This window comes from Acromyrmex echinatior, chromosome 9 (assembly GCF_024713525.1).
Source record: "Acromyrmex echinatior isolate Ae372 chromosome 9, ASM2471352v2, whole genome shotgun sequence".
In the NCBI taxonomy this organism is placed as follows: Eukaryota; Metazoa; Arthropoda; class Insecta; order Hymenoptera; family Formicidae; genus Acromyrmex; species Acromyrmex echinatior.
The window spans coordinates 14,525,872-14,552,994 of NC_141860.1; the positions used below are offsets into that span (position 1 = coordinate 14,525,872).

General features: G+C 28.8%; 2 protein-coding genes and 1 long non-coding RNA gene across 8 annotated transcripts in view; 1 reads left to right on the forward strand and 2 right to left on the reverse strand.

Moving 5' to 3' along the window:
* The window catches only part of LOC105152335 (uncharacterized), a 56,988-nt gene extending 40,657 nt beyond the window's left edge, over positions 1-16,331 (reverse strand). For 2 of the 6 annotated variants that reach the window (XM_087409502.1, XM_011066549.2), the window contains exon 1: positions 15,885-16,326. The gene's annotated coding sequence lies outside the window, so the exon portion shown is untranslated. Of the gene's footprint in view, positions 1-320; positions 443-1,652; positions 1,984-15,884 lie in introns of all 6 variants that reach the window. The other 4 variants (XM_087409503.1, XM_087409505.1, XM_087409504.1 and 1 more) reach the window with 4 other exon arrangements.
* LOC147908649 (uncharacterized) lies at positions 14,006-16,217 on the forward strand. The gene is made up of 2 exons (XR_015546161.1): positions 14,006-14,524; positions 15,545-16,217. It is a non-coding gene; the product is annotated as an uncharacterized LOC147908649 (long non-coding RNA).
* Positions 16,332-19,678: 3,347 nt separating the features above from the next.
* Positions 19,679-26,345, reverse strand: LOC105152336 (acyl-CoA:lysophosphatidylglycerol acyltransferase 1). Its single transcript, XM_011066552.2, has 6 exons — positions 25,883-26,345; positions 23,010-23,227; positions 22,714-22,928; positions 21,813-22,089; positions 21,435-21,586; positions 19,679-21,353 (listed from the first exon to the last, which is right to left on the reverse strand). Exons 1-6 carry the CDS (start codon positions 25,918-25,920, stop codon positions 21,126-21,128), a joined length of 1,128 nt encoding a protein of 375 aa, XP_011064854.1. The 5' UTR covers positions 25,921-26,345; the 3' UTR covers positions 19,679-21,125.
* Positions 26,346-27,123: the final 778 nt, after the last annotated feature.

Sequence of the window (27,123 nt, forward strand, 5' to 3'; positions counted from 1 at the left end):
TGACTGCATAATCTCTCGTGAAAGAGTGGATTAAATTGACAATGAGATGAAAAGTCCTCTATCATTTTGCAATTTTCGCAATAAAGAATTCTAAAAAAATATCTTAAAGTTTTGTCTTATACATCAATTTTATCTACTTATTTGGCAATTCTTAAAAATTAATATCTTGTTAAATATCTTGTTAATATCTTGTTAATATCTTGTTAATATCTTATTACGAGAATTGCAAAATGATAGAAGACTTTTCGATTCATTGTCAGTTTAATCCGCTCTATCTACCCATGAGAGATTATACTATAACTGAACCCCGTATAACATACCTGTCGTTTATTTACATATCTTTAGCAAAAATATGCAAATATTTTTTTAGACGATATTCAGAAAATATAAAGCCAAAGAAGGCGCTGAAAAGTGTAGGTACTCCAATAAACCGGAAAATAGGCTATAAAGCATATATTACAATTAGAGAGAAATAAGTAATTTCTTCAAAAAATTTAAGATTTCTGTAATAAATATGAAAAAATATGCTCGTTTAATTTGATAAACCAAGATTTAATTTCATTGTAACTTATCTATGGAATATTATCTAATTAAGGTTACAGTGATTAATTTTATTACTTGTTTTCATAAAAAGTTAAATTTAAAATTAAAAAATTTTTATAAATTCTTTAATATTCAAAAATTTTAATAAATTATATTAACATTATAAGATATCTAAGTTAATTACGAATGTTACATTATCTATTTCTTATTCTATTTATTTAATTAATGATTTTGACTGATAAAAGTATTATCAGGATAATGTTTAAAATCATTTTTTGTTACTAATTTTATAAAAATCTTTAGTTTAAATTAATTACGATTATTCAACATTCTAATTGCATAAATTCAAGCATATGAATGATATGATCTTCCTGAATCAAATCTCCCCAAATTCTAGATCAAGAATAAAGAATACACACTTGATATTTTGATTGTTTTATTAAAATATAAATTACTTAAGCAAATATTGTGAAATCGTGACAATATTTGCTTTATATGAAAGCTCCGCAATCAGTATTTACGAAATAGGAGTTTACAGGCATTTACAAATTCACAAAGAAACAAGTCGTTAGAGTCGGACATTGATACTTAATTCGATACGAAAAGAAGTGTATACATTTTAGGCGTTTGAAAAGCACGTAAGGATCGTTAGATTCATCATTTAAAATTCAGTTTTACTTGCTGAAATAAAAAATCATAAATAAAAGTCTTAATATACGAAAAATATAATTATGTAATGCACATATATATATTCAAAATAACAATATAATAATTATAAGTCTTTAGTATTTTCAAAAATACGAAAAAGAATTCAGGATGTGATTGAAGTTCGTGGAGCGAAAATTAAAAGTAAGCCCAAACTAAACAGATAGACGATTGATGTAAAATTTATGTAAAATTTGTAAAAAATGAAAATTTTTTACGTTTGTTCAAGCATTTGAAATCAAAATCTAAAAGTACGAGGATAATGCCTGAGATCACTGACGATTAAAAAAAAAAAATTTGTTAAGAGCCTATACCCGGAAGTACTTCGAATAATTGAAAAGTCCCTTGTGTTCCCCAGTATGTGCGTTTGCAAATTTCTTACATTTATTTAGGCTATTTCTTACATTTATTTTGGAACCAAAATTCTTCGTGTTTCTCATTGCCACGTTATTGCATCGTTTAGGTCTATTGGCCACTCGTTCGCGACGAATCCGATCGCGCCATTTCGTGACTCGGAATATGGAATTAACGAATCCAACGCCGCGACACTCGATATTATACATATTTCTGTTATATTCGTATTTGCATTGAATCTTTGTAATTACTGTAGTTATTATTTTGCGTGCCATTAATAAAGTCTTTTATTGTTAAGTTTGATTACTCTGAGTATTCTCTTTCATCGTCCTCGAACCTCTTCTATTTCCGATCCGTGTTTCCGGCGAGTTAATCCGTGCACTGGAAGTTAGATTGTTACATGCTCTTCATATGTTCAATATTTAAATGTAATCTGTAACACTATTTGTAACACTTGCTCGCATATACACACGCTGATTATTTTTACTTCCGTCGCATGGTTTTTATTAAGTTTTTCGTTCTTTATCTTACTTTATCTAAATTGTTTTTGTTTTTATTACGTTATTATATTTATTATATTTGGAGGTCTATCAACAAGTTTTTACATAAAAAATTTTTTTATTTAAGTCAAATTTTTTTATTTTATTCTCTTTAACATTGTGATAACAATTTAGTTCAGTAAGATAATATTTTTGATAAAATATTTTGAGCGAAAATTGTATTATATAATTGTTATCATTTAAATCAGAATAAAAACAATTAAAATTAAAAAAGGCTCCAAAGATTAAATCAATAAAGGAGTGTAAAACCAATGAGAGCCGATACAATTATATGTATGTAATCAAAAATAATATATATGTGTCACTCATCAATTACAGACGTTTCGACCATAGGATTAGGCCATCATTTTTAGTCTAACAATAAAGTCATCGAAATCAAATTGATACGTTGTAAAACAATAGACAAATGTCAGTGAATCATCGTTAGGCTTGTCCTTAAGATTAAGAACTTCATTATCGTCTGTTGTAGCTGTGTGTGGATACCAAACAAGAATTCAGTCATTTAAATTATACTCAGCACGATGATCCGTTACAACGCGATATAATTGTAACCATGTCTTGAGAGCGTATGAGAAAACACAGTATTTACTTATTGTGTTACAACGTCAATTTGATTCCAATGACTTCATTGTTACACTGAAGATGATCTAATCCTATAATCGAAACGTCTGTAATTGATGATTGACACATATATATTATTTTTGATTACACACGTACAACTGTGTCAGCTCTCATTGGCTACACTTCAGAATAAGAAGTTTCGAATGGGGTATGTATAAAATACATACCACTTTCAATTAGATTTTATTTTTTTAATGCAACAATTTCATTAAATCGGCTACACACGTTTAAGTAACTTGTCAAGTATACTTGCAAGTAAATTTTATGATAATTTTTATGTAATATTTTTTGAAGAAAATTAAAGCTATTGTTTAAATAAAATATCAAGGTAAATATCAAGACGCTCATCTATATACTGTTGCACGTTCTTTGCTCTACAGTAAAAAATTAATATTGCAGAAATTAATTTGGCGTCAGTTGTTAATATCAAATTTTTTATATAAATTATATATTACTAGAGTTAACTAAATTAGCAAAAATAGTTCCATTTGGTTTTACTCTTTACGTTATTAATTTACGTTATTAATTTGATATACAATAGTTTTATTCGTATATATTTTCTACATAGTTCAAATAACGGTCTGACTGATTTTTTATGGAGCTACACTGGAGATCTTTCAAATCTCAAAAGTTTATACAATATGTATGTGTATGTGCACGCGCGCGCGTGTGCGTGCGTCATTAATCGATACTTAGGTTGGTGCAAAAATAATATCGGTTTTTAACCTTCAACTTCAAATGTAAATAATATCTAAGCTCATAATAAACTTTATTAATCGAAGTAAGAATCATTAGAATCTACACATTTTTGTCAACGAGATACAAGTTCCTTTATTCCATTAGCATAGAATTCTGGAGTTCTAGAATCGACGAATTCTCTGAAGGCGGTTTTAGCAGCAGCTTGGTTGTTGAAGATTTTTCCCTAAGAAGTGGTCGAGATGTTTGAAGAAGTAGTCGATTGATGAGAGGTCCGATGAGTATGTTGGGTAAAGCAAAATTTCGTAGCCAAGTTAGCCAAGTTCGTACAGTTTCTGCAGAGTCGGTTGTGCAACGTGTAGACGAGCGTTGTCATGCAAACGACATGAATCGATCCCTTCCGATTGACTAATGCTGGACATTGATGTTGTAATGCATTTTGTCAATTTCGAGGCAATACTTCTCTGATGTGATAGTTTCGCTTAGTTTTAGAAAATTGTAATGGATGACTTCTATTGAATCTTCTAACATCACCAAACAGTCACCATTATCTTCTTCTGATGTAATTTTGGCTTAGGGCGTTTTGGTCTTTCATCATAATCCGACCATTGAGCAGATCGTCGCCCGTTATAAAGAATCCATCGCATTTTTATCGCATATTATAATGCGATTAAGAAACAGGACATTTTTGTTGCGCAGAATAAAAGCAGAACAAATTTCACGCAACGATGATTTCTTTGATTTTCGTTCAATTGATAAGGAATCCATTTAAAGAGCTTTTTTTACTTTTCCGATTTGTTTTAAACAACTGTCGAGTGATCAATGTTCAGTTCCTGGGCAACCTCTCGAGTGGTTTTTAATGGAGCCGATTCAATAATTGTCTTTAACTGTTCGTTGTCAATGTTTACATGCCGTTCGCAACCTTCTTTATCTTCAAGGCTCTCAATTACGAAATTTTTGAAACCATCGTTGTACTATCCATTCGTTTGTAGTTTCCGGGCCAAATGTTTCATTAATTTTTCGATTCGTTTCTGCTGCTTTAGAGCCTAGTTTGAACTCGTATAAAAAATTGCTCGGAATTGCTTCTTTTTCATTTTTAACAATAATGATAGTAATTCAACACAAAATAATACCAAGAACAAAATTATGAGCACAATGAACACAGCGGAAATCATCACATCTGCGCTTGAAAATGGTACAACATGAACATGTTGAACGTAACATTATTGTACTGTAAAACATCAAAATTTAAAACAATAAAAACCGATATTATTTTTGCACCAGCCTAATATATATATCTTCACAGCAAAAATAAAAAATTATAATTTTTATTTTCTTAAATACGTTCACAATGTTATAAATCGTTTTGAGATCTCGAATGGAGAATGAATTAGCAAATCACATTTAAGATTGTATTGAACATATTTTTAAAACATTCAAAAAATTATTTTATAGAGATTGTTTAATGTTGCATTTGAAAGTAGTAAAAAAATTTAGCGGCAATTTCCTACATGAATAAAATATTATATCAATAAGAAGTAGATACGTGTTCTAATAAAAATATTAAGAAATAATAAAAAAAAAAGAATTTTTTTTTATTTAAGCACTTTAAATTTATATTCAAGATGATTTATAATATAATACAAAGTATTATAGTATAATACAAAGATTTCATCGTGATATAGAGATTAGTTATTCTGTAAATATAAATAAAATTATTTAGAATATTTAGACAGACGACAGATTACAATGAAACTTTATAATATATAAATCATCTTAACAATATATAAATAATATAAATCATCGTAAATATATTCAAAGGACTTACATAAAAAGATTGAAATTTTTCTTAATATTGTAAAAAATAATTTAATTTTTAATAACAAATAAATTAAATAAACTATAAAAATGTATTATTAAATAAAAATATAATCTTATTCATATAATTTTCATATGTATATAGTTTATTTGAAGTATAAATATTAAACACATTTCCAAATTTAATTTATTTTGCAGGGACTGCAACGACCAATGCTTAAACAATTCGGCGAATTGACAAATGCGACTGGTTAATTCTTTTTCCATGTGAGATCTAGCATCGTGGACACAAAGCTATACAGTGATAAATCTCGACGTGTATTTTTATTTGTAAGATTTTATTTCTTTTTTTTATATATGCATAATTTTATTTGCAAAGTGTGACATCTTCATATATCATTCATTCGTATTTTATGTTCGAATCTGTATCATTTATATATACTTTTATTTTATTTTTTCTTAAAGAATAGAGATAATGACAACACAATTAGAAAAAAGAAAGAAGAAAAAAATAACGCGGAGGAAGATGAAGATATAAACGATGATAGGTATGCTTGTCGGGCGACTCCGTCAAGTTTCGTTTGTACTCGAGCAGTGCTAAGAATACCTCGGCCAGCCATATTTGGCAATGAGACCGCGTGACCACAGCGTGTAGCGTACAAGCATGGACACTAAAAGAATCTATCTTTTGCTTTCCTATTTTTTACGCGCGAAAAAGAATTTTATAATGTACAGTCAAAATTTGAATAAAACTGATCGCATCGAAAGACAAATAAAGAGATTTTACGATAATATAAGTTTTACCTAAAATATAATATATACAGGGTCCGGCAAAATGATCTCCCACATTTTAATCTTTAATAATTTAAAAATGTGGGAGATCATTTTGCCGGACCCTGTATTAATTTATATTGGGGGATAGGATATTGCTAATTAATACTCGCTTCATTCAACCAATTTATTAAAATTTATAATATTTAATATATATTTTATAACATTTATAATTATTAACATTTATAAATATTAAAATAAATTGTTATAAATTAATATTGTTTTTATTTCTCATATATATACGTTCGATATCCGAATTTCTCATATAAGCGAATAATCCGAATTCTACTGTATCTGTATACATATGTGTGCAAGAAAAAAATCTTGTATTATAAAGTAATCTGTTTGTAAGTAATAATGGATCCTTTAATTATATTACATCATCCTTTTCGTTATCACGAATGATTAAAGGAAGTGATGCAAGAAAGACCAACTATAATTAATGGTACCGCAGCGACTTTTCAGATTCTAGGTCAAATCGAAAAGATGCGGCGTGTAAGAAATTCAAATACTAACTGCAAAACAATTTATCGAATAGATAAATAGCTATTTTAGAAATTCAATCAGATTATTAAATTTCTGAATGCATCATTGCAAATATGAGAGATATGCTTGCTGTTTTGTCTATCTGATAATTTCATGTGAATTATTTCTTGCAACGCAATGTTACATAGAATTTAAACGTATTAAATGTAATTAACTATGAATATAAAATATTTCAGAGAAGTAAACTTTAGAAACATAATTCTAACCATAACAGTAAAATGGATCATTAAAGAAGAACAAATACCCTAAAAAAAAAGACAAAACTTCATATACTTATTAGAATGAATTTTAACCGATCAAGCTGTTTTGAAACTCCAATGTGTTCTACATCAACGTACATACGCTCGCTGTATATTGATATCGTATTATACAGTCAATGATAGATATAATGAGTGCAAAAAGCATTCGCATAAGGAAATTTTTTATCAAAAAAAGCCTTATTTGTAGAAAATAAACATTAATTAGCAATTTTCATACAATAAATTCTAATATAAACAAATGAACTTTGCGTGTATTCCTGACTTTAGAAGTTAAATTTCTTAACTGCATTTTTGAGTGTCCAAATATTATAATTTTTAATTTTCATTTATTTTTAAGATAATGTATTTTCTATAATTAATACACGTCTTTTTGGTATATATAATTTTGAGACATACAGTACGTAATATAACATTTACCGGAAAAGATATTAAAAATACAAAAAAATACAAAAAAAAAGGCGTCAAAAAAAGTCTAAAAAAGTATATTTTGCAATATCTTCACGCAAAACATAACCTTACAATTTGTATAAAATATAATAAAAAAATATCAAAAATAATTCACAAAGAAAGAAATGAAATTAAAATGCAATGTTTTTCGCAAATACATATCAAAACAAAGATGTTCAAAAACATAGTAAAAGAAACAAAAATAATGCCATGAAAAAAAGTGAAATCAAAATCATATATTTTATTATATTCATTAAAATAAGTCTCACAGAATACAATTCTCCGAGCGGCATCTTGAGGATATCCTTATGATGTAGATGCTCTTTGGACATCCTCTAGAATCGTATTGTATGGGATAATCTCTCACAATTGTAATAGATTTAATAAAAAAAGGAAGATATTTAAAATGTATAAAATGTATTTCGGGGACTGTAAAGCGTTGATACGCATTTAAGTGACACTTGTCAACAGTTTACAGTTTCTAAAATCTTACCCACATTGAATTTTTTTGCGTCGATGGTTTTGCGTTTTGGCTCTGGAGCTCAAATTGAACAGGCCTGATGTAAAGTATAACAACACATTAAAATGAATACACGAAATGCGTAATGAGAGAGATGTAGAAATCAAAGAGATTTTTACATCAATAACAAGTAAAAAATTGTAGATACAAAAATCGAAAATAAGCAAAATCTCCAGCAGCAGCATACTTAACGTTCCATTTTATTTTTGGTTGTAACTCAATATAAATAATTCAATAAATATTTTATTAATATAAACAAATTATTAACTATTATTATAATTTTTAAATTTGTTTTCACAGTTTTTTCTATTCGATTTAGCAATGCCAAGTATTTTTACATGAAAAATTTTATTTAAAATAATTTTTTCTGTTATTTTTTTTACTTTTTTGTGATAACACTTGCAAAGTAATGCATTTTGTGATCATTGTGATAATCTTGATAGTATATGAATAATGCTTTGAAGGAAAATTAAATAACTACTATTTTGATTGAAAGAGAAAATTGTATTTAAATGAAATGTGATATAATAATTTTTTTAAAGAAAAATTAAAGCCATTTGGATTAGAACAGGAAGATCTTTCGATAGGAATTCAAAGATATATACTTAGGCTTCATTGTATAAAAATTAAAGATAGTATCTTTTAGATTTTTGGATTATTTATTATTTAATTTGATATGAGATTTAACTTGGCGCCAGTTGTTGATATCAAATCTTTTATGAATAATATATAAAATTTTGTGGTTTTGTGGAGTTTAACATGACGCCAATTATTGATATCAAGGGAATCTTAAGCCATCTGTATTACCGACTAAATCACATAATTTTTTTGTATAACAAATACTTTTTTTTCTCTTTCACAGTATTCTATTCAAAAATCCTTTTCCAGAATTAAAGTATACGCATTAATACATGTTTGTGAGGTGGAGTTTATGTCGAGAACGATCAAAAATTTCGAAATTGATATATTTTTTACTATTTCTTAGTGTATACTGAGATCACACTTTTTTTTTTCTTTACATATACTGACGAATCTCAACAAGTTCATTTTCTAGAAAATAATTTTTCTAAGTTCATATATATTTCATATACATTTTTAACTTCATATTATATAAAAAATATATAAATGTGAAGTGTAATTATATCAAAATGTGTCGTTTTGTGTGTGTGTGTGTGTGTGTGTTTCATAAACTACAAAGAGAACTTATTAAATAAAACAAACAGAAAGACAAAGAGCTACAAAGCCTAAAACAGTTGTTTGTCTTTCTGTTTAATTTATTGAGCCTTATTACTATTATAGTTTTATCAAATAAATATTGTAGAAGAATACTTTCTTTTTCAAATTGAACGTTAAATATCTACTAAAATAATAAATAAAATACCATAAAAAGCCACATGTCGGATCTTTTTTGCGTAACAGATAAAATAAAAATCACCAAATTAGCCACTTTTTCTTTTGGTCTTTCTAATTCCTTACCGATTTACATTTGAAAAGATGTTTTCTCTCATCATATACAATTCATCAACATATATACTCATATACATTCATGTATATTCAATAAAGGATATTTTTAAAAAATGTTGATTTTGGCCCCCAAGGAACACCTCAATAGACCTTGAAAAATCATCGTTTGAGTCTTCAGAAAATAACAATCGTTTGTCCGAGAAGGTGGGAACATTGCTAAAATGGCTTAAATATAATAAAAAATAATAAAAAATGACAGCCAAAAACTTGCTATTATTGGTAGCTTTTCATCACTTCTTCTGTATTTGCGACTTTATATGATATACAAAATAAGATAATTCCAGTCCAGCAATGGATGTTTCACTAATAATAGTTCCAATTATTTACATTGCTTATTACTCTTTTCTTTTTGCTCCAGTAATTAAAATATTCTATCGTAATATTTTTGTTGTTGAGCAATTGTTGTTGCGTATCAACAACAATTGCTAAATCTATTGTATGTATACAATAGATTAGGTCGTGCATATCAATACATATACAGGGTATTTCAAAAATAATGATAAATCTTTCGCATAGGGGCAGAATGGATTAAACTGAGAAGAAAAGTTCTCTACCATTTTGCAATTTTCGCAATAGTTAACAAGATATTAATTGCTAAAAATGATCGAAAATTGGTCTTCAATAACTTTTTACTCAAATATTATCAACTTTGCAGAAAAACTGCAAGAAACAAAAATTGTTTATTTTCTTCTCATAGAGCTCTGAGAATTTTTTTAGAATTTTTTCAGAAATTTTTAATACCGTTTTTCATGTTGTTAAAACTGAGAAAATGCACTAAAAAGTTGATAAAAAATTTTGAAAAAATTCGTAGAGTTCTATAAGAAAAAAATAAACAATTTTCGTACGCACATATGCACGCACGCATAGCAAAGAAGATTTGGAGTCGCTAAATACTACAGGAGTGATGAACTGTGGAATCCCGATCTCTGTCAAGGGATACCAGGCGAATTTCCTCCGCGTGGCAAATTTCTTGGAGGGAGTAGTTTATTTGCACACTGCAGCAATTGCCCACTGCTAATGTCACAGCAATGTCTGCGTAGGGAATTTTTTATTCTTCTTCTAGCGCTGATTGTGCGCATTTAACTCGTGTGCAATTAATATACACCCCATCATGGATAGTGCGTAGTACTAAGTAGTCTGCAATCTTTATACGAAGAATATACTTATACCTTTCTGATTAAAATCATCATTTTTCACTTATTAATCCTTAATCCGGGCGCGCTTCTCGGCTAAACATTAGTGGCACTGAATGCCGCATTACAAATTTATTATTTAGAAGTTATAATAATTGAATAAATAATTGGACAATTGTCATAAAAACATGTAGAATATATTTATAATAAAATACAATGTTAAAATGTTGTGTCTATTTTCTTATAAAATTAAAAGTTTGGTTAGATGTAATTAGAAAATTAAAAATAAGATAAAAATTAAGAGATTTGTTAAAAAATAAAGACATATTAATTTATAATCAAATATAAGAAAATAATAACAGTGCTTTTATAGAATAATGATATAAAATAACTTTTTAAAACATAAAAGTAATAATTATAATTTATTTACGCTATAATTTAACCTAACTCTAATCTAAATAAATATTAAACATTAAGAGGATCCTAAAGCCAAGCTCGAACTCCAAAGTTACCAGAAATTGTTGTTTTTTTCAGCGCATCGGCATGTTTTTATATACTACCACACTAATATCTTACGCAATCTATGATACACGCAATCGCGCGTTCGTGTCAATTTTCGTATAATAAATTCGTCGCGATAAAGCGTCTAAGTCTAATTCTAAAAACTCGACATTATTTGTTTGTGCAAACTACAATGTGTTTGTGGATTACTATTTCGTAAGTACAGGTTGCAAAACTTTCGTATCAAACAAATGTTGTCACGACTTGATAGCTTGAGACGCCATGTTACACTAAGGGTAAAAAATATATCAATTTTGAAATTTTTGGTCGTTCTCGGCATAAACTCCATTTCACAAACACATATTAATGCGTACATTTTAATCCTAGAAAAGGATTTTCGAATTTGTGAAAGAGAAAAAAAGTATTTGTTATACAAAAATTATATAATTAATTTAGTCGATAATACAGACGGCTTTAGGACGAGTAAAAATTAATTAAAATGTGAGGAACGGTTTAACATCTTTTATTAGTTTCAATAATTTATTACAATTATTATATAAGCAAGATTTTACTTACGTTTTGAAGCGCGTGTGGCACTCCGTGCAAAACGTGTCATACTGAAGGTGAATAAAAGGCTAACCAACTTAATAGGAAAAATATGACAATTGCGTTATCTTATGGTTGAAACGTTAAATCAGGAACACCAAAAGTCAGCAATAAAAAAAAGACCCATATTATCAATGATTTTTCAGAAAAACAAATTTGCCGGCGCTCAGTGCCGCGGCGCACCTGGTTAAGAGTTGAATTGCTGTATATGTAAATAATGTCATTTTTTACTATATTTAAGCCATTCTAGCACTTTCCATTTCCCTGACAAATGATTGTTATTTTCTGTTTTTTGAAGACCCAAACAATGATTTTCTAAAGTCTATTTAGGTGTACCTTGGGGGCTAAAATCGATACTTTTTTAACATCCTCCTTCGAGCATATGTTTTTAATACATAAGAAAAAGTTACATTGGCTAATAAAAAGATTCTTTTATAAAATAAATAAGTTAAAATCGATAGAATTTTATCGTAAAGAATTGATAAAGAGAATTATCTCAAATTTATTAAATTTGATATTAAATTTAATAAGTTCTCGGAATGAAAAGATTATTAATGTAAGTATAGATCCTAGAAAATTTACTAATAAATCCATTAATTCTTTGGAGGTTACCAATTATAAATCATTATAAATTTAACAAATACTGTCATCTCACCAGAAGTCTCATCATTACATTTTTACAGTTGGGGGTAATTTTAGCCTTTCGATTATTCTTAATCACGAAATAAGAGGGGAAGAAACTCAACTTGATATCGTACAAGCAGAAAAAATGGGACTGGTTTGGGTATCGAATTGGAAGGGAATCCGTCGAAAAAAATAACTTATTAAGTTAGACGTCATTTGTAAAAAAGCTGTACCAATTATACAGGCCGCATATATTTGTTTCTCTGATTTACACTTCTAATTGCGAGGAAATCTTTTTTATTCGGATGTTTCAAATTATTACACATATTTTGATTTAATAAAATACAATAGCATTACATAAATTGATATAATAATTTCAGACGACTTTACTGTATCTCCACAATTATAAAAAATACTGCTGTACACTTACTGTGCAAGGTTTAAAAAGGCTACTTCTTTGTCCTAAAGTATTTTTTTTTCCTCCTTTACATTCATGAGACATCTTTATAATTTAAAAGATCGTTGTAATGTATAAGGATATAAAACATCAAACTGGGAGACATTAAGAAGGGCCGATTGTTCCACCTTTTTTGGTAAATTTTATCTGTTGGGTAAGTAGCAAGATTATCCAATCATGTGCAATCATTACCAGATTTACCTCACAGATAAAATTTACCAAAAGGTGGAACAACCGGTTCTAAAGCCAATAAATAAAGTGAGGTAAGGTTAATATTGCAAATGGCGTCGAAATTAGTAAGTTATATGGAGCATTTATATTGGCCGTAACCGTATGCCATACGCCGTAATCTGTAAAATTGACTAATCATAGTCGAGTATTTTCTCATTCCATTGTAAGGGAATCACTCGAAGGTGATTGATCAATTTTTACAGACTACTGCATATGGCGTATGATTACGGCCAATATAAACGCTACCATACTTTTCAGCGCATTCTTCCCAATTCGGCGTCCAAATCAGTCCCATTTTTCTTCATGGAGTTGAATCTCCTCTACTCTTACTTCATGCTCTTAACAAAAAAAGTCATTTATGAAATAATTAAAGACATCGAATGCATAAAAAATCGTAATTTATCTATATTTTTAAAAAAATTAGGAACATTATTCCTCAATTTTGCTTATTAATTTTATTATTAATTATGTATTGTATTATTATAACTCGAAATATTTACCCATATAATAAACTTTACAGAAATATTGGTTTATGAAATATTCTTGCAAACTAATGACGGATTAAGCATTTTATCGCCTCCTAGGCACCAACAACCTAGCCGCTCCCGGATGACTTCATTAATTTATAAATTTGATAAAAAGAAAAATGGATAAAAAAAAAAGATTTTTACCTCTGCATTAGATGATAAAAATATCCAACAATTCTTAATAAATAATATAAATATAATACATTTTTAACTGTATATTTAAAATCGTTTCTGATAAAATATGCTCGGTGTAACTCGTGCAAAAATATTAGATTAACAAATTAAAAATTTATTTCAACTGTGTGAAAATTTTCGTTCTTGAAAAATTTGCTGCCCTAAATAAGTGCCTTGTTTATCTATGCATTAATCACAGTTGCAAACACATAAATACTCATTAAAATATCATCTGTATTAGTAAATGTATTAATGTATATATATATATATATATATATATATATATATATATATCTATATATATATATATATATACTCTGTGGCCGTATGTGCATTATTTTTATGTATTAAATTTTCGCTTTACTAATTGTAAGTGCGCGCACATGAGTCTACAATATTTATATATATTAAAAACAACGGATACCAAAAAACTTATTTACCTATGTAAAATAAAACATATATATATTATGTATAAAAAACAAAACTATACTATATGTTAATATAATAAATTTTATGATATCTTTTTTTTTAATCATAATGCAGTTTGAATCTAATTCTTCAGTGATTTTTTTTGAATTAGAAGTCATACATTAATATGACAAATTTTCTAATCTTATACGTACTTATCTCAAATGTTTAATAACCAATTTAATATAACCGAACGACACTTTTTTTTGCCTAACTTATACATTCATATGCTCAGACCTATATGCACTTGTTCAACTCCTCCGCGATCCCATGATCAAACTTATTATAATACGGATTGCATATTGTAATAGGTTTAGTCGCGCAGAAAAAGAAGCTCGTTATTACTCAGTCTTGCTCCATTTCTCAAAACTTGATCAGGTAATCATGCAGAATGCGGATGTCATTGCAAAGCCCAATAAAAATATACTTATTCGATGCGGTTTTATTCGAAACGAAAGAATCTGGCAGTAAAAAACGTGTCTTCCTCGCGAAGCAAGTTATTAAGTGTTAAAGTTGATGAATATTCAGATTAGGAAATTTGTCACATCAATGGCACAAAGAGTAACACAAATTCTTTGTTTTATAAACATAAATTCTCTACTTTAAAAACAAATTCTCTGCTTTAAAAATATAAATCTTTTGTTTTAAAAATACAAATTTTCTGCTTTAAAAACGCATTATTTTCTATATAATTTTTGTTTTTACAGTAGAGAATTTATTTTTAAAGCAGAAAATTTGTGTTTTTAAAGTAGACACATCTAACAAAACACATCTAACTAACAAACACACCTAACCAAAATAAATTCTCTTCTGTAAAAACAAAAATTATATATAGAAAATAATTTGTCTTTAAAACAAAAAATTTGTATTTTTAAAGCAGAGAATGTGTGTACTTGAGAATACTTATTCTCACTTACATGTTCTCATGTTTCTCTATATCAGTCTATGCCATCAATGTGACAGATTTCCTAACCTGAATAGTCGTCAATTTTAACAATTAATATCTTGATCCATGAAGAAGAGTAACACTTTTTTTTGTCAAATTCGTTCATTTCATGCAAAAATGCGTCAAATAAACCTATATTTTCATTGAAATCGATGAAGTCCTATTCCAAATAATTACCAAAATTTTATATTTTATATTTCATGAGAGCACATATAAGTATTTAGTATTTTGTGTTTCAGTATTAATAACGAAAGATTGAAGTACTTTGTATTTCAAATACCAAGATTGACAATCAATTTTATTATTTGAAATACAAAACATAAAAAACTTTCAATCTTTCGATTTTAAATGTAAAATATGCAATACTTTCATGTACTCCGCTGAAATACAAAATACAAAACATATTTATATTTTAAAAACTGTTTTAAATAAAATTTCAAATACATGCCTAGCTAGCTGAATCGGGTTTGGGAATCAATCCAGGACGAAAGAGTAGAAAAGATAGACAAGAGGAGACAAAAGGAAATTAATGTGGGACAGAAGACAAGAGAAGAGAGAAAGGAATGACGACAAGAAGAGGAAAAGAAAGAGAGAAGAAAGGAGGATGAGAGAAAGGGAAGAATGGAAGAGGAAGAATTGGAGGGGAAATGTGTCTACACACACACACACACACACACACACACACACGCGCGCGCGCGCGCGCGCGCACGCACACGCACGCACGCACACGCACACACGCACGCACATATGTAAAGAATTGTAAAAATTTAACAAGGATTTAAAAAAACTTACCTTAACCTCTTAATAACGATATAACAATTTTGTGTACCCTGAGAAATTATCCACCTTTTCGCCTCTATGTACCATATTTTGCGATCAACACACACACTGACAAAAAAGGCATAAATAGTAACACTGATTATTTGGAACACAATTTCCTCTATTATTTTGCACTTATGTTATACTGAAGTTAAGCTCCGGAAGGTATATCATTATAGGCATATAACCAAACTATCTAAACGCAATGAAGCTAAAACATAATATAACACTTATATTATTTTGCTACATTTCTTCATATTCGCCGATCACTACTCCATACCATCCCACCAAACCATCATACCAAAATGCTGAAAAGTACTCTGATACAAGTTTCGATACCATAGACATAATACAAATATAAGGCCAAGCGACTTTACTTTAAAGCCTAATCTACATTGGTCGTATAGTAGGCATCATAGGTCGCAAGCTAGAGACCCTATAGTTAAGGCCTGCGGCATACGATGTTTGTTTTCTTGCTGAATTGCTAGCTAGATTATAATCTTGCTACCATAATGGTTGCAATACTGGCAGCACCGCAGCCAATACAGTGGCAAGATTTTAATCCAGTTAGCAATCCAGCAAGAAAACAAGCATCGTGTACCGCCGGCTTTATATTCATATATCTCTAGGTTTGTCGCGTCACATGTTCCAACTTGCTCCTACTTCCTCCAATCATAGTTCTTACTCACACACTACTGAATCCTGTACATAGAACGCAGCAACGCTTGCGCGCGGCGGAAGTTGTCGCACTAACCAATAATTCTATATTCTTAAGTCGTCCTCACCATGCAAAATTTCTAGAAATTATGTAATATTACTTCCGCTACATGGCAAAAGTTGGATTGAGTTCAACTTTTGTCGTGCGGTGGAAATTATATTGGATCATCTAAAAAGTATCCGCGGTACTTTGTCACTAGATATATGACCATCAACACACATCTAGTGACAAAAAACCGCGGATACTTTTTAAATGACCCAATATATCTATTACTTCCGAGCAAGCGAAACATTGATTGGCAATCGCGCCAACTTCGTCGCGCAGCAAGCGTTGCCGCATTCTGTGTGCAGGAGCCATCAAACGCACTCGTTATGTTTACTGCACACTGGGCGTAATAAAAAACTTTGCTTTTTCTCACGTGATGCAAAGCAGAGCTTTCATTGGATATCGCTTGTCACTCATCGCTCATCGCATCCAGTGTGCAGTAGATATTATAACTCCGACACGCAATATCCAATGAGAGTATATTAGAATGAAAACATCAATAAAGTTGTACACTCATTGGATATCGCGTGTCGCGCGTAACAAATATCGCGCTGGTGTATGAAGGTTTTAGAGATAGGAACATGTTGAAGCATATTAGAGTATGCGACGTAAACAAATCTTATGTAAGACTGACATCCCATGAAGCAAAAAATTACAGCGGAACGGAACAATGCGACCAATCACAACTACAGTCATTACTCTGCTTCCTTTTCTGCGATTGATTAGTCGCGCTGTTCCGTTCTGCTATAAATTCCCGCTGCATGGATAGGCACCCTTAGAATAAAATCATACGGAATAGGACTGCGAGATAGAGAATGCGTCATTGAAGTAACCAATCAGAGCTATTCCGCATTTTGCTTTAGATGTTGCAAAATAAAGAATACATTAACCTCACTTTATACGATGTATCATTAGAATTTTTGAGTATATCTTTAGGTCCATTCTACAATAGAGTCGCAAGCAGTAAGCTGTAAGGAATTAACTAATCATAGTTGATTATTTTCTCACATTTAACTGTGATTGACCAATTTCTTACAGCTTACGACTTGTGATCCTATTGTAGAATAGGCATTATTAAATATTTAATAACTTCAGTCATCATCATTAATTTGTTATCCATAATGATAAAAAATTACTTGTATAATTTAATATTTTACAAAATCTGACAAAATCTAAATATTATAAATATAAATATTAAGATCAAAAAATAATGACGCATTATGTGCGACTTCAGCGTGCCACTATTAACATGATGCGAAAAAATGATAGTAAATGCATTAAAGCAGTTCAAAAAATTGTTATGAGATTGTAAATATTAATTGTAAAATATTAAATGCAACAATAATAATTGCTTTTATAATTTGATAAATTATATTTCATTTCATGTCATAAGTCAATCCGAGGACTGTATTAGCATCTTAAGGTTATTTAAGATAGACAGTTTTAAAATAAAAACAGACTATGAATATCGCTCCATGTTTAGCGTTTCACAGGTTTAGTTTCACCGAGGGTTTAATCTGGATCAGAATATAAAAATCAACTAACTACTGTCGTTCGATTGTAACAGGGGAATACTCAACTGTAGTTGGTCTTACATTCTGATCCAGTTCAAACCCTCAGTAGAAACTAGGTCATAGACAGAGACGGCGGAGATTCAGAGAGAAATGCTTGCAATGCACACATCATGTACTCTTCTACCATGGCCAAAATCAAAACCCATGTGCAACAGTACATAGAAGTCGTGCGCCTCTTTGCAGAGGGAAGGTGAGAGTCGCTTCGCATGGAAAGTCGAAACCCATGTGTATGTGGAAGTACAATTAGGTCCGACTCACGCTCCACGCTTAAAAATCATTTCATCCTTGTCGTTTGTCAAATGTTAAACGAAGACAATGCTTATAAGCGTTGTCAACATGAATTGAACCACGGCCTAACACTGATTCTACAATGAGTCGGTAATCGGTAGTCCTAAGTTTTAAGGGGAATACAGATTCTTGCATAACATGTAATGCATAAGAAAATAAACAATTAAAGTTTCCTCTTCAATCCTTCGTTTCCTTCTTTTCTATGAAATAAAGAACTCTGATTGGTTGAATTTCTTATGTTTATGTACAATATTATACATTATGCAAGAGTCTGCTCCCCGCTTTATCGGTGAAGTTGACCAATAGCCAACTTATACGACAAAGGCTGATTGGCCAACTTCACCGATTAAGACTAAAACTTCCGACTATCGACTCATTGTAGAATCAGCAATATAGATCTCATTTTGCTCTGACAGATTTTCTAACCTCAATAGTAGTTAACTTTAACGCTTAATATCTCTATTCACAGGATAGAGCGACATTTTTTTTTGCTAAATTCTTTCGTTTCATACAAAAACGAATAATAAGCCTAATTTCATTTATTTTTGAAATTAAAGCGAGAATTAAATTGAATAATTACCTTAAAATGATTTTAATGATCGAAATTAATTTGATGAAAAATAGGGTGAAAAAGAAGAAGTATATACTAGACTTATAGTGCCCATCTTCTAACAGAGGGTGCTAAGAAGAATAATTCAGATGTCCTGAGAACGTAGGTTTGTGATAATTATGTATGATATAAAATATAAGTTCTGCAATGAAAATCAATATCAGAGAAGCTGTGAAAATCAGTATAAATAATATATCAATATAATTGATAATCGCTGGTATATGTAATTATGGAAATAAGAGCATAAACTATATGCAAGATCATTAACCAATATTAATCTCATTCATACTTCAAAAACTATATCACAATATTTTTTTTCTTCCAAGATTTTCAATTATGAATTAATTTTTAAGTTAATAAATAGTTAATAAGTTATTAAAATAGCATAGGATATCGTATAATTGTACTGTTACAATTAAAGACCATTAGAAATGCCGAGAAAAGAACAAAACGCTCTTGAAAAAAACCAAGATTTCTTATATGCATTTAATAATAATTTTTAATATCCATGGATATGAAAAATATATTCCACTTATTATTTCATACGCATCCGGTACAATATTTTTTTATTTGCAATATAAAATGTCTTAGAAGATCGTAATGTGATTACAACGAATTGGAAATAAAGGCCCTAAATCTTTTTTGTTTTCTGTTTTTAAACAATCATATTTTTTCATTAATCTAATTTTAATTTATGTTGCTAAAGTTACAAATTTATTATTACACAATTCCTAACGTGATGTTTAAAAAATGTTTTTAAAATGGACCATGTTTTCTTTGAAAAATATCTTTTACTATTGTATCATAAAAAACTAAATGAGTACTTCTTTAAAAGATTCGGCTATTACTATTCCACAAAAATGTGTTTTTCTTATTGTATATCGATATAAAATGTATATCACTTTATAATCAACTTACATAAACACACATGCGATGCTATATATTACAAAGATTTTGTTGCTACCAGGTATATGTAAATATAAACATTATTTTCACATATTATTAGTGGAGGTAATAAAAGTTAACGTGAATGATACTTAATTGATATCTAAAATTGAATTCATGAAACTGGATATTTATTATACAATATATATAATAGAATTATGTAAATTGAGGTGCGAAATTATCTAACATTGATAAAAAAATCTAAATGCTATATTTTTACGCATTCCCAAGAACTTGTAGCAAAATTGCATTATATATGCACCTCTATTAAATAAGAGATCACATATTTGATATTATAGAGGAAATATTTATTTCTATGCGTATTCTAAATTTACAATTAAATATTTTTATATCCTACACTGTCCAAAAGTGAAGAAAATAAATTTACAATTTGGCGTCACATCAACGATTTTGTTCTAAGAATATTCCATCGTCAAGATATACGAATATTAATTTATTATAAAAACAAGTTTATGTAACTTATACTTTGTACAGTATAGAATATATATAGTATGAGAAAAATAATTTTAAAGCCATGTAGAGCAATCATTAAAAATTACAGAAACAAATTGTATTTTCAATACAAGTAAGAAGTAATGCCTATACCAATTGAAGCTAGATCTTAAGTGCTTTAAATAATTTCATGTGAATTATATACCACTTTTGTAGTCTCTCGAATTGCGCGCCGAATTGATTTTCCGGACTTAGAAACGTAACTGAAATTGTATTTTGCTAAATGTAAAATATATTAATAATTTGAAATCAAATTTAAAAAGTATTATATATAACTTCATGTTTAAAATACAAATACAACTCTTAATACCAATCGTAAATACCATTCATTTGCAACTGTTAAATAAAAATAAGTGTTACAAGTGACGTATAATGCGGGTATACTGTCGAATTTAATAATCTACATTTATTAGAATTATTTTCATAAACATGAAAATGGTTATTTAAGGCAAGGATATCTTACTTCGTTACTGTGATTTCCTTCTTGGACCATCGTGCGTCGCACATAATATAAAAACATCTTACCAAAAGCAAGATAGTACATACGTAAGCATGCTATAATGTATATAACTAGATGTTATAAAGAATAAATGAAGGACTAGGAATCTTAATGGATCCTGATGTACTTTGGTACTTCCTCCGTTTGTGCCAAGAAATGATCCATGTTTATAAAAATGTTCCAATAGTACCTCTTTCTCTACCCATCTATCATATAACCATCTGGATAATTGTTCTGGTTCGCGAGGTACCTATCATCATAAAAAAATCACGTAACATATTGCTATGCATATATTTGCATTATAAGTTATATTTCATGTCAAGTCACTTACCACTGAACTAGGGAAAAGTCGATAAAATAATACCGTCTCACACGGAGGTCTTGAACCAGTTATAATAGTAGGTAAGTCAAGCGGCTTACCTTGAGGATACGCTATTGTTATATCAAGAACCCAACTAATTTCTGGATTAACTACCGTCAAACCTATAGATATATAATTACGTATATATAAAATATATTTTGCAATAATATCACTATAAGTAAAATTTATCACTGATATATTTATATATTGATGTATATAATAAGATATATGGAAACTATGAAAGCATTATCAAATTATATGTTATAATATGTTATAATATGTACATATTAATATATTAATAATAAAATTAACATGCAATAATTTATGATACAAAATATAATTTTATACTTGGTCGACTATTCAGGTGTTGATCCTCTGCATTCCTCCTATTCCCTGCTGGTCCAAGGGTATCGAAAATCATCTGCATAGCTCCTACTCTTGGTAAAGTCACATTCTCGAGAATAGGCAGATTATTCTTCTTGGCATATTTTTGCGAGGTCTCTCGCCTTTTACACAAAAAGCCTCCTTCCGGGAAAAGTACCATCCATTTTCTATCTCGTGGTATGTACGAATCTTTGAGATGTTTTTGTAATTGTTTTAAACTTTCTTCCCTTCGTTTACGTCCCTATAGTTATCTAATATATATTAGCTGAAGGTAACAGATAACCCGAATTCTATTACATTATATTATATTATATTTTGTAAAAAGCTAGTAAGTAGTAGTATAAACCTATATTCAATAGATCCTGTACATACAGAATGTTGCCTTGAATCGATCGCCATGATTTTTTAGATAATTTCGATGGGTTAACAATAAAATGTTTCAAAAGTTTGTTGGTTTTTAATGAAGAATCGTATAAGAAAAATTTCAAAATTATTCCTTTTTTAACAAAAAAGCGAAGTTAAATTGTTTTTTAAAAATAGATTCATTTTCCTTTCCATATTCTTATAATATATAAAAAGATAAATTCATTGATATAGCATTATGTAACATGTTAATTATTCAATCCTAATTCAATTACTTATATTTACAATATAATTCATAAATCTATCGTCGATACTAAAATAATGAGAAACACATAAACAAAAACATGATTGTAAGAAACATATACAGGAACGTACAAACATAAAAATAGTTTTCGTCGAATTGAGTCGTTGAAATATATATAAAATTTAAACACACACATAAAATAGCGACTGATTCAAGGAATATTCTGTATACATTTTTAAGAAACAAATTCGCACTTACCGATATAATGAAAAAATCTTGATGCAATATAGAAACTATCCCAAAATTAGTAAATTTAAACACTCTATCCATTATCCACATTAAATTAGGTAAAACATTTGGTTTGGCGTTAAATGTTGTCATTAATATAGGAACATCACCAGTGCTCTGATGATTCGCTATAACTAATGTTTTTTCGCTTATAATTTTCTGTATGTCATCACCTTGCTCTATTACTGGAGAACAAAAAATTTATTTTCCTCTCTTTTCAACAAACTTATTTTTTTCTAATTTGCATTCTTTCAAATAGTACTTACTGTCGTAACCTGCAGACCAAGTCCACATTGATACCATTGCCAATAACCAATGGAAAAATAGGCCTTCGATTCGCCAGTACACTTGAGGTTGATATATCTTTACAGGAAACAATAACATCATCCATACTACATACGTAGGTATGCAATAGACATTGTTTACTATCACAAATGCCGTCCGCACAACACATTTCAGTAAAGTCACTATGTTGCTGATTATTCTACAAGATGTAAAGATATGCTAAATAGAAGTAGACAGATTTATTCGTAAGTCTTATTAATAATAGACTGTTATTAATAGAATATTATGTACAATATTAAAGACATATGCACTGAAAATTCCAAACATTTCCTCATGTATATGAAAATTTTCTATCTTCTGTCATAAAAAAGAATATATTTTGTATTCATATTTTTGCATTTAGTACTTTACTTTAATGAAAATATTGAAATCGTATACAATTCAAAATGTCATTCTAATATAGTAAATAAAAACAATTTTAGATAACATAAGAATTCTTGTTTAAAACAATCTAAATGTAAAACAAGGGTATATAAACAAAAGCTAAATTACAATTGCTAAAACATCATAATATTTCAAATAAAGTAAAATAAAACATACATTTTGACCAGATAATTAGGTCATTATCAATGGGCGAGTTCAAGACGGCAAAGCAGCTAGGCACGCTTACCGAGCGATTGATTGGATCTATAAGTAACAACCAATTATGTTCATTTGCTCGGTGAGTAGGCTAGCCGCTTTGTCAATTTAAACGCGCCCAATGTTGTTCCGGTAAATATAAAATTTTGTTTTTTTTTTTATTTTTTGTAACTAGATTAATTGTATGTAATTGTAGTTGTTAGAATAACTTGCGTATATAACCATTAGAATGTAATTTTATATTTACCGGAACAGCATTAATAATGACCTAATTGTCTGGTCGAAACGTATGTTTTATTTTATTTTATTTGAAATATTATGTTTTAGCAACTATAATCTGACTTTTGCTCATATACCTTTGTTTTACATTTATATTGTTTTGATACAAGTGAGCATTATATATTTAGTTTTATTAATTCTTGTTTAATTCCTGCATTTTTAAAAACTGCTTATTTTTATAATAAATATTATATATAATATTTATTAAATTATCGTATTATGCATTAGATTAGATTATAATTTGTCCTGTTTCCTTTAATTTGATTATATTATATTGTAATTCATGAAAAGTATAAAAAGGATTATATACAGTTTAAATTATTTATCAAAGATATACAATAAACAAAATTTATATCGATTGATATACTGTAATTAAAGTGTTTTTAACGACGTATTAGATGTATTGGACATATTTTGAAAACATTTAAAAAATTATGAAAAAAATTACTAGTTATTTTATATTACATAGAACTTTATTACTTCAGCTTACAGCCAAGAAGAGATTTACACTAAATTTCTTAACCATACTCATTCTTCCATATTGCAAAAAATCTAACACTATATAAGTCCATCTATAATTTTTTCATTACACCGCAAATATCTTATTCTTAACTTTTTATTTGTTCCCTAAATATCTGTGCTAATTTAATCTATCCTATCACAGCACCGAGTATCAATGATTCCTCTATCTTATAATATACTATCTACACATCACAGCTTAAACATAATCTAACATATAAATATATTTTTTATACTATGTTTAAAAATACTAGAAAAAATGTAGCAATTTTCTATATGGATAAAAAATTATTTCAATAAGAAATAAATATGTGCTCTAATGAAAATATTAATATATCTTTTTTTTTAAATCAGAATTTTTTTATTTAAATACTTTAAATATTCAAAATGACATATAATATATAGATTCATTGTGATAAACAGGTTAGTTGTTTTGTAAATAAACAAAATTTTATCTATTTATTTATTTACAAAATAAGTAGATACAATCACAATGAAACTTATAAATTATTTTTAACACTTACAGTACTTACACAAAAAACTGACAAGAAATTTCTCTTAATGTTGTAAGAAATAATTTAATTTTTAATAACAAATAGATTAAAATAAACTATAAACATGGATATTATTAAATAAAAATATTATTAAATAAAAATATAATCTTATTCGTACAATTTTCGTATGTATATAGCTTATTTGAAGCGTAAATATTAAATACATTTCAAATCTTTAAATTTATTCCCAGGGACTATACAATCAATACATTTTAGTACATATATTTACTATGTACTTGTATAATTAAATAATATTAAACATGTACATATTTAATCTGTATTTCTTCTAAAATCTTAAGTATAATTAATAAATTTTATGTTTTTATCATAACACGTTACGTTAAGATGTAGCAAAAATGGCAAATACAAGGATATTAAAATTGTAAAAAAAGAGTTAACATATTTTAGAGGTTTATATATTTGGATGTTTTCTCTCTTTCTCTCTCTCTCTCTCTCTCTCTCTCTCTCTCTCTCTCTCTCTCTCTCTCTCTCTCTCTCTCTATCTATCTATGGATGGATTCATAGTTCGTTCTTATTTTAAGATCGTCTTAAGTAATGTTTTAAGATATGGCTCTCTATTCTGGTTCACGACATTTTAAGACTTAAGTCGATCTTAAATATAAGATCCGACTATGAATACCGGTTTATCTATTTCTCATTAGTCATCTTCATTTGTTCTTCTTCCATTTTATATAAAATATAAGGTTAAATGCATATTTTCCACGAAACACAAATTATTTTTTATCTCACGATGTTCATACAATGAAATTTATCTTGTGTATCGTTTAAAAATTTAAAATTAATATAGCAAATATTATAGTCACGCGAAAAATCATGGAACTTGTATAAATGAGCAGACGTACCTGACAAAAGAAGAGGCGGCAGAGGTAGAGTCAGTCATTTTCGAGTGCCACCATCCGTTGTAAAAGATTGAAAAAATTTCATACACTTTTTCTTCACCATAGCATTTCCTTATGTGTAATTTACATAATAAGGAATCATTATTTTGGATGACACACGCAGATCAACGAATGCGTTTGACCAAGAATTACTTGGAATTACTGCAACGTCGACGTAAGCATATATCTGCAAGATTCAATACTCGCGCTCGATCTTTCGTTTTTGTATTGTATAAACGTTTTATCTTCAACGATTTTACTGTGGCGCAAGAAATTCGAGTAAACTGTCAATAATTTATGTATTCTTCTCGCCTCTACCGCCGATTAAATCTCAAATAGATCGTTTTCATTGAAATATTTCGTTATTCATCGCTTTTGTTGTCTTGTGTTCTACCGAAGAGAAAAAACTTGAGAATGGCCATCTCGGCCTTTTTCCTACAACGCTTTTAACTTCCTATACGCTAGCGCACTAATGTCTATTTTAGAGATACAAGAACTATGTACCATATGTACTTTTATGACACGCCGATAAAATCGGCGCCATCGGCGAAAATGGATGTGGTTTGTGACTGTACTACATCCATAAATGTATGATGTATAAAGTAAGGTGCAATGCACATAAAGCTGGTTCTACATTAGCAAGCTGACTGCTAGTTTGTTGCGACAGCCAATATGAAACGTTGATTTCAAAATGCAAGCTTCAGATTGGCTGTCGCAACAAACTTGCGATCGACTTACACTAATGTAAAACCGGCTTATGGCGGCAACTTTGGCAGTTGATCCAATTAAAAGGTGACTCTCATTTTGCTTCGCTTTACAGTGAAGTTTGATTATAAGAAACTAGAAGTCTATGATAAGAAGTGATATAAAGAATAATAAAAAATTGTAATACTAACTTCTAATAGTTTATAATAATTAAAAAAAAAAATTCAGTAATTTGAAATTTTTTTTTAATCAGAGAGAAACCTGAGAGAACATGATGGCCCGAAATCTATAACCGCAAAATACTGCCGCGCACTACTGCCCTCTGACAAAGTGGATGTAAACTATGTAGTAACGTCCACTTTTCTTACGGTACATTGTCTATTTTTCAAGGCCAGAGATAATAAATCGATATTTGGTTCGTATAATTATACTATATGTAGCACGATTATATGAACCAAATATCGATTTATCATTTCTAACCTTGAAAAATGGACGATGTA

Coding starts and splice junctions, on each gene's coding strand:
- LOC105152336 (XM_011066552.2), bottom strand. CDS start 25,920: ATGACTGACTCTACCTCTGCCGCCTCTTCTTTTGTCAG. Junction 21,587..21,812: donor ACACCTGAATAGTCGACCAA/GTATAAAATTAT, acceptor ATATATCTATAG/GTTTGACGGTAGTTAATCCA. Junction 21,354..21,434: donor GACTTTTCCCTAGTTCAGTG/GTAAGTGACTTG, acceptor TTATGATGATAG/GTACCTCGCGAACCAGAACA.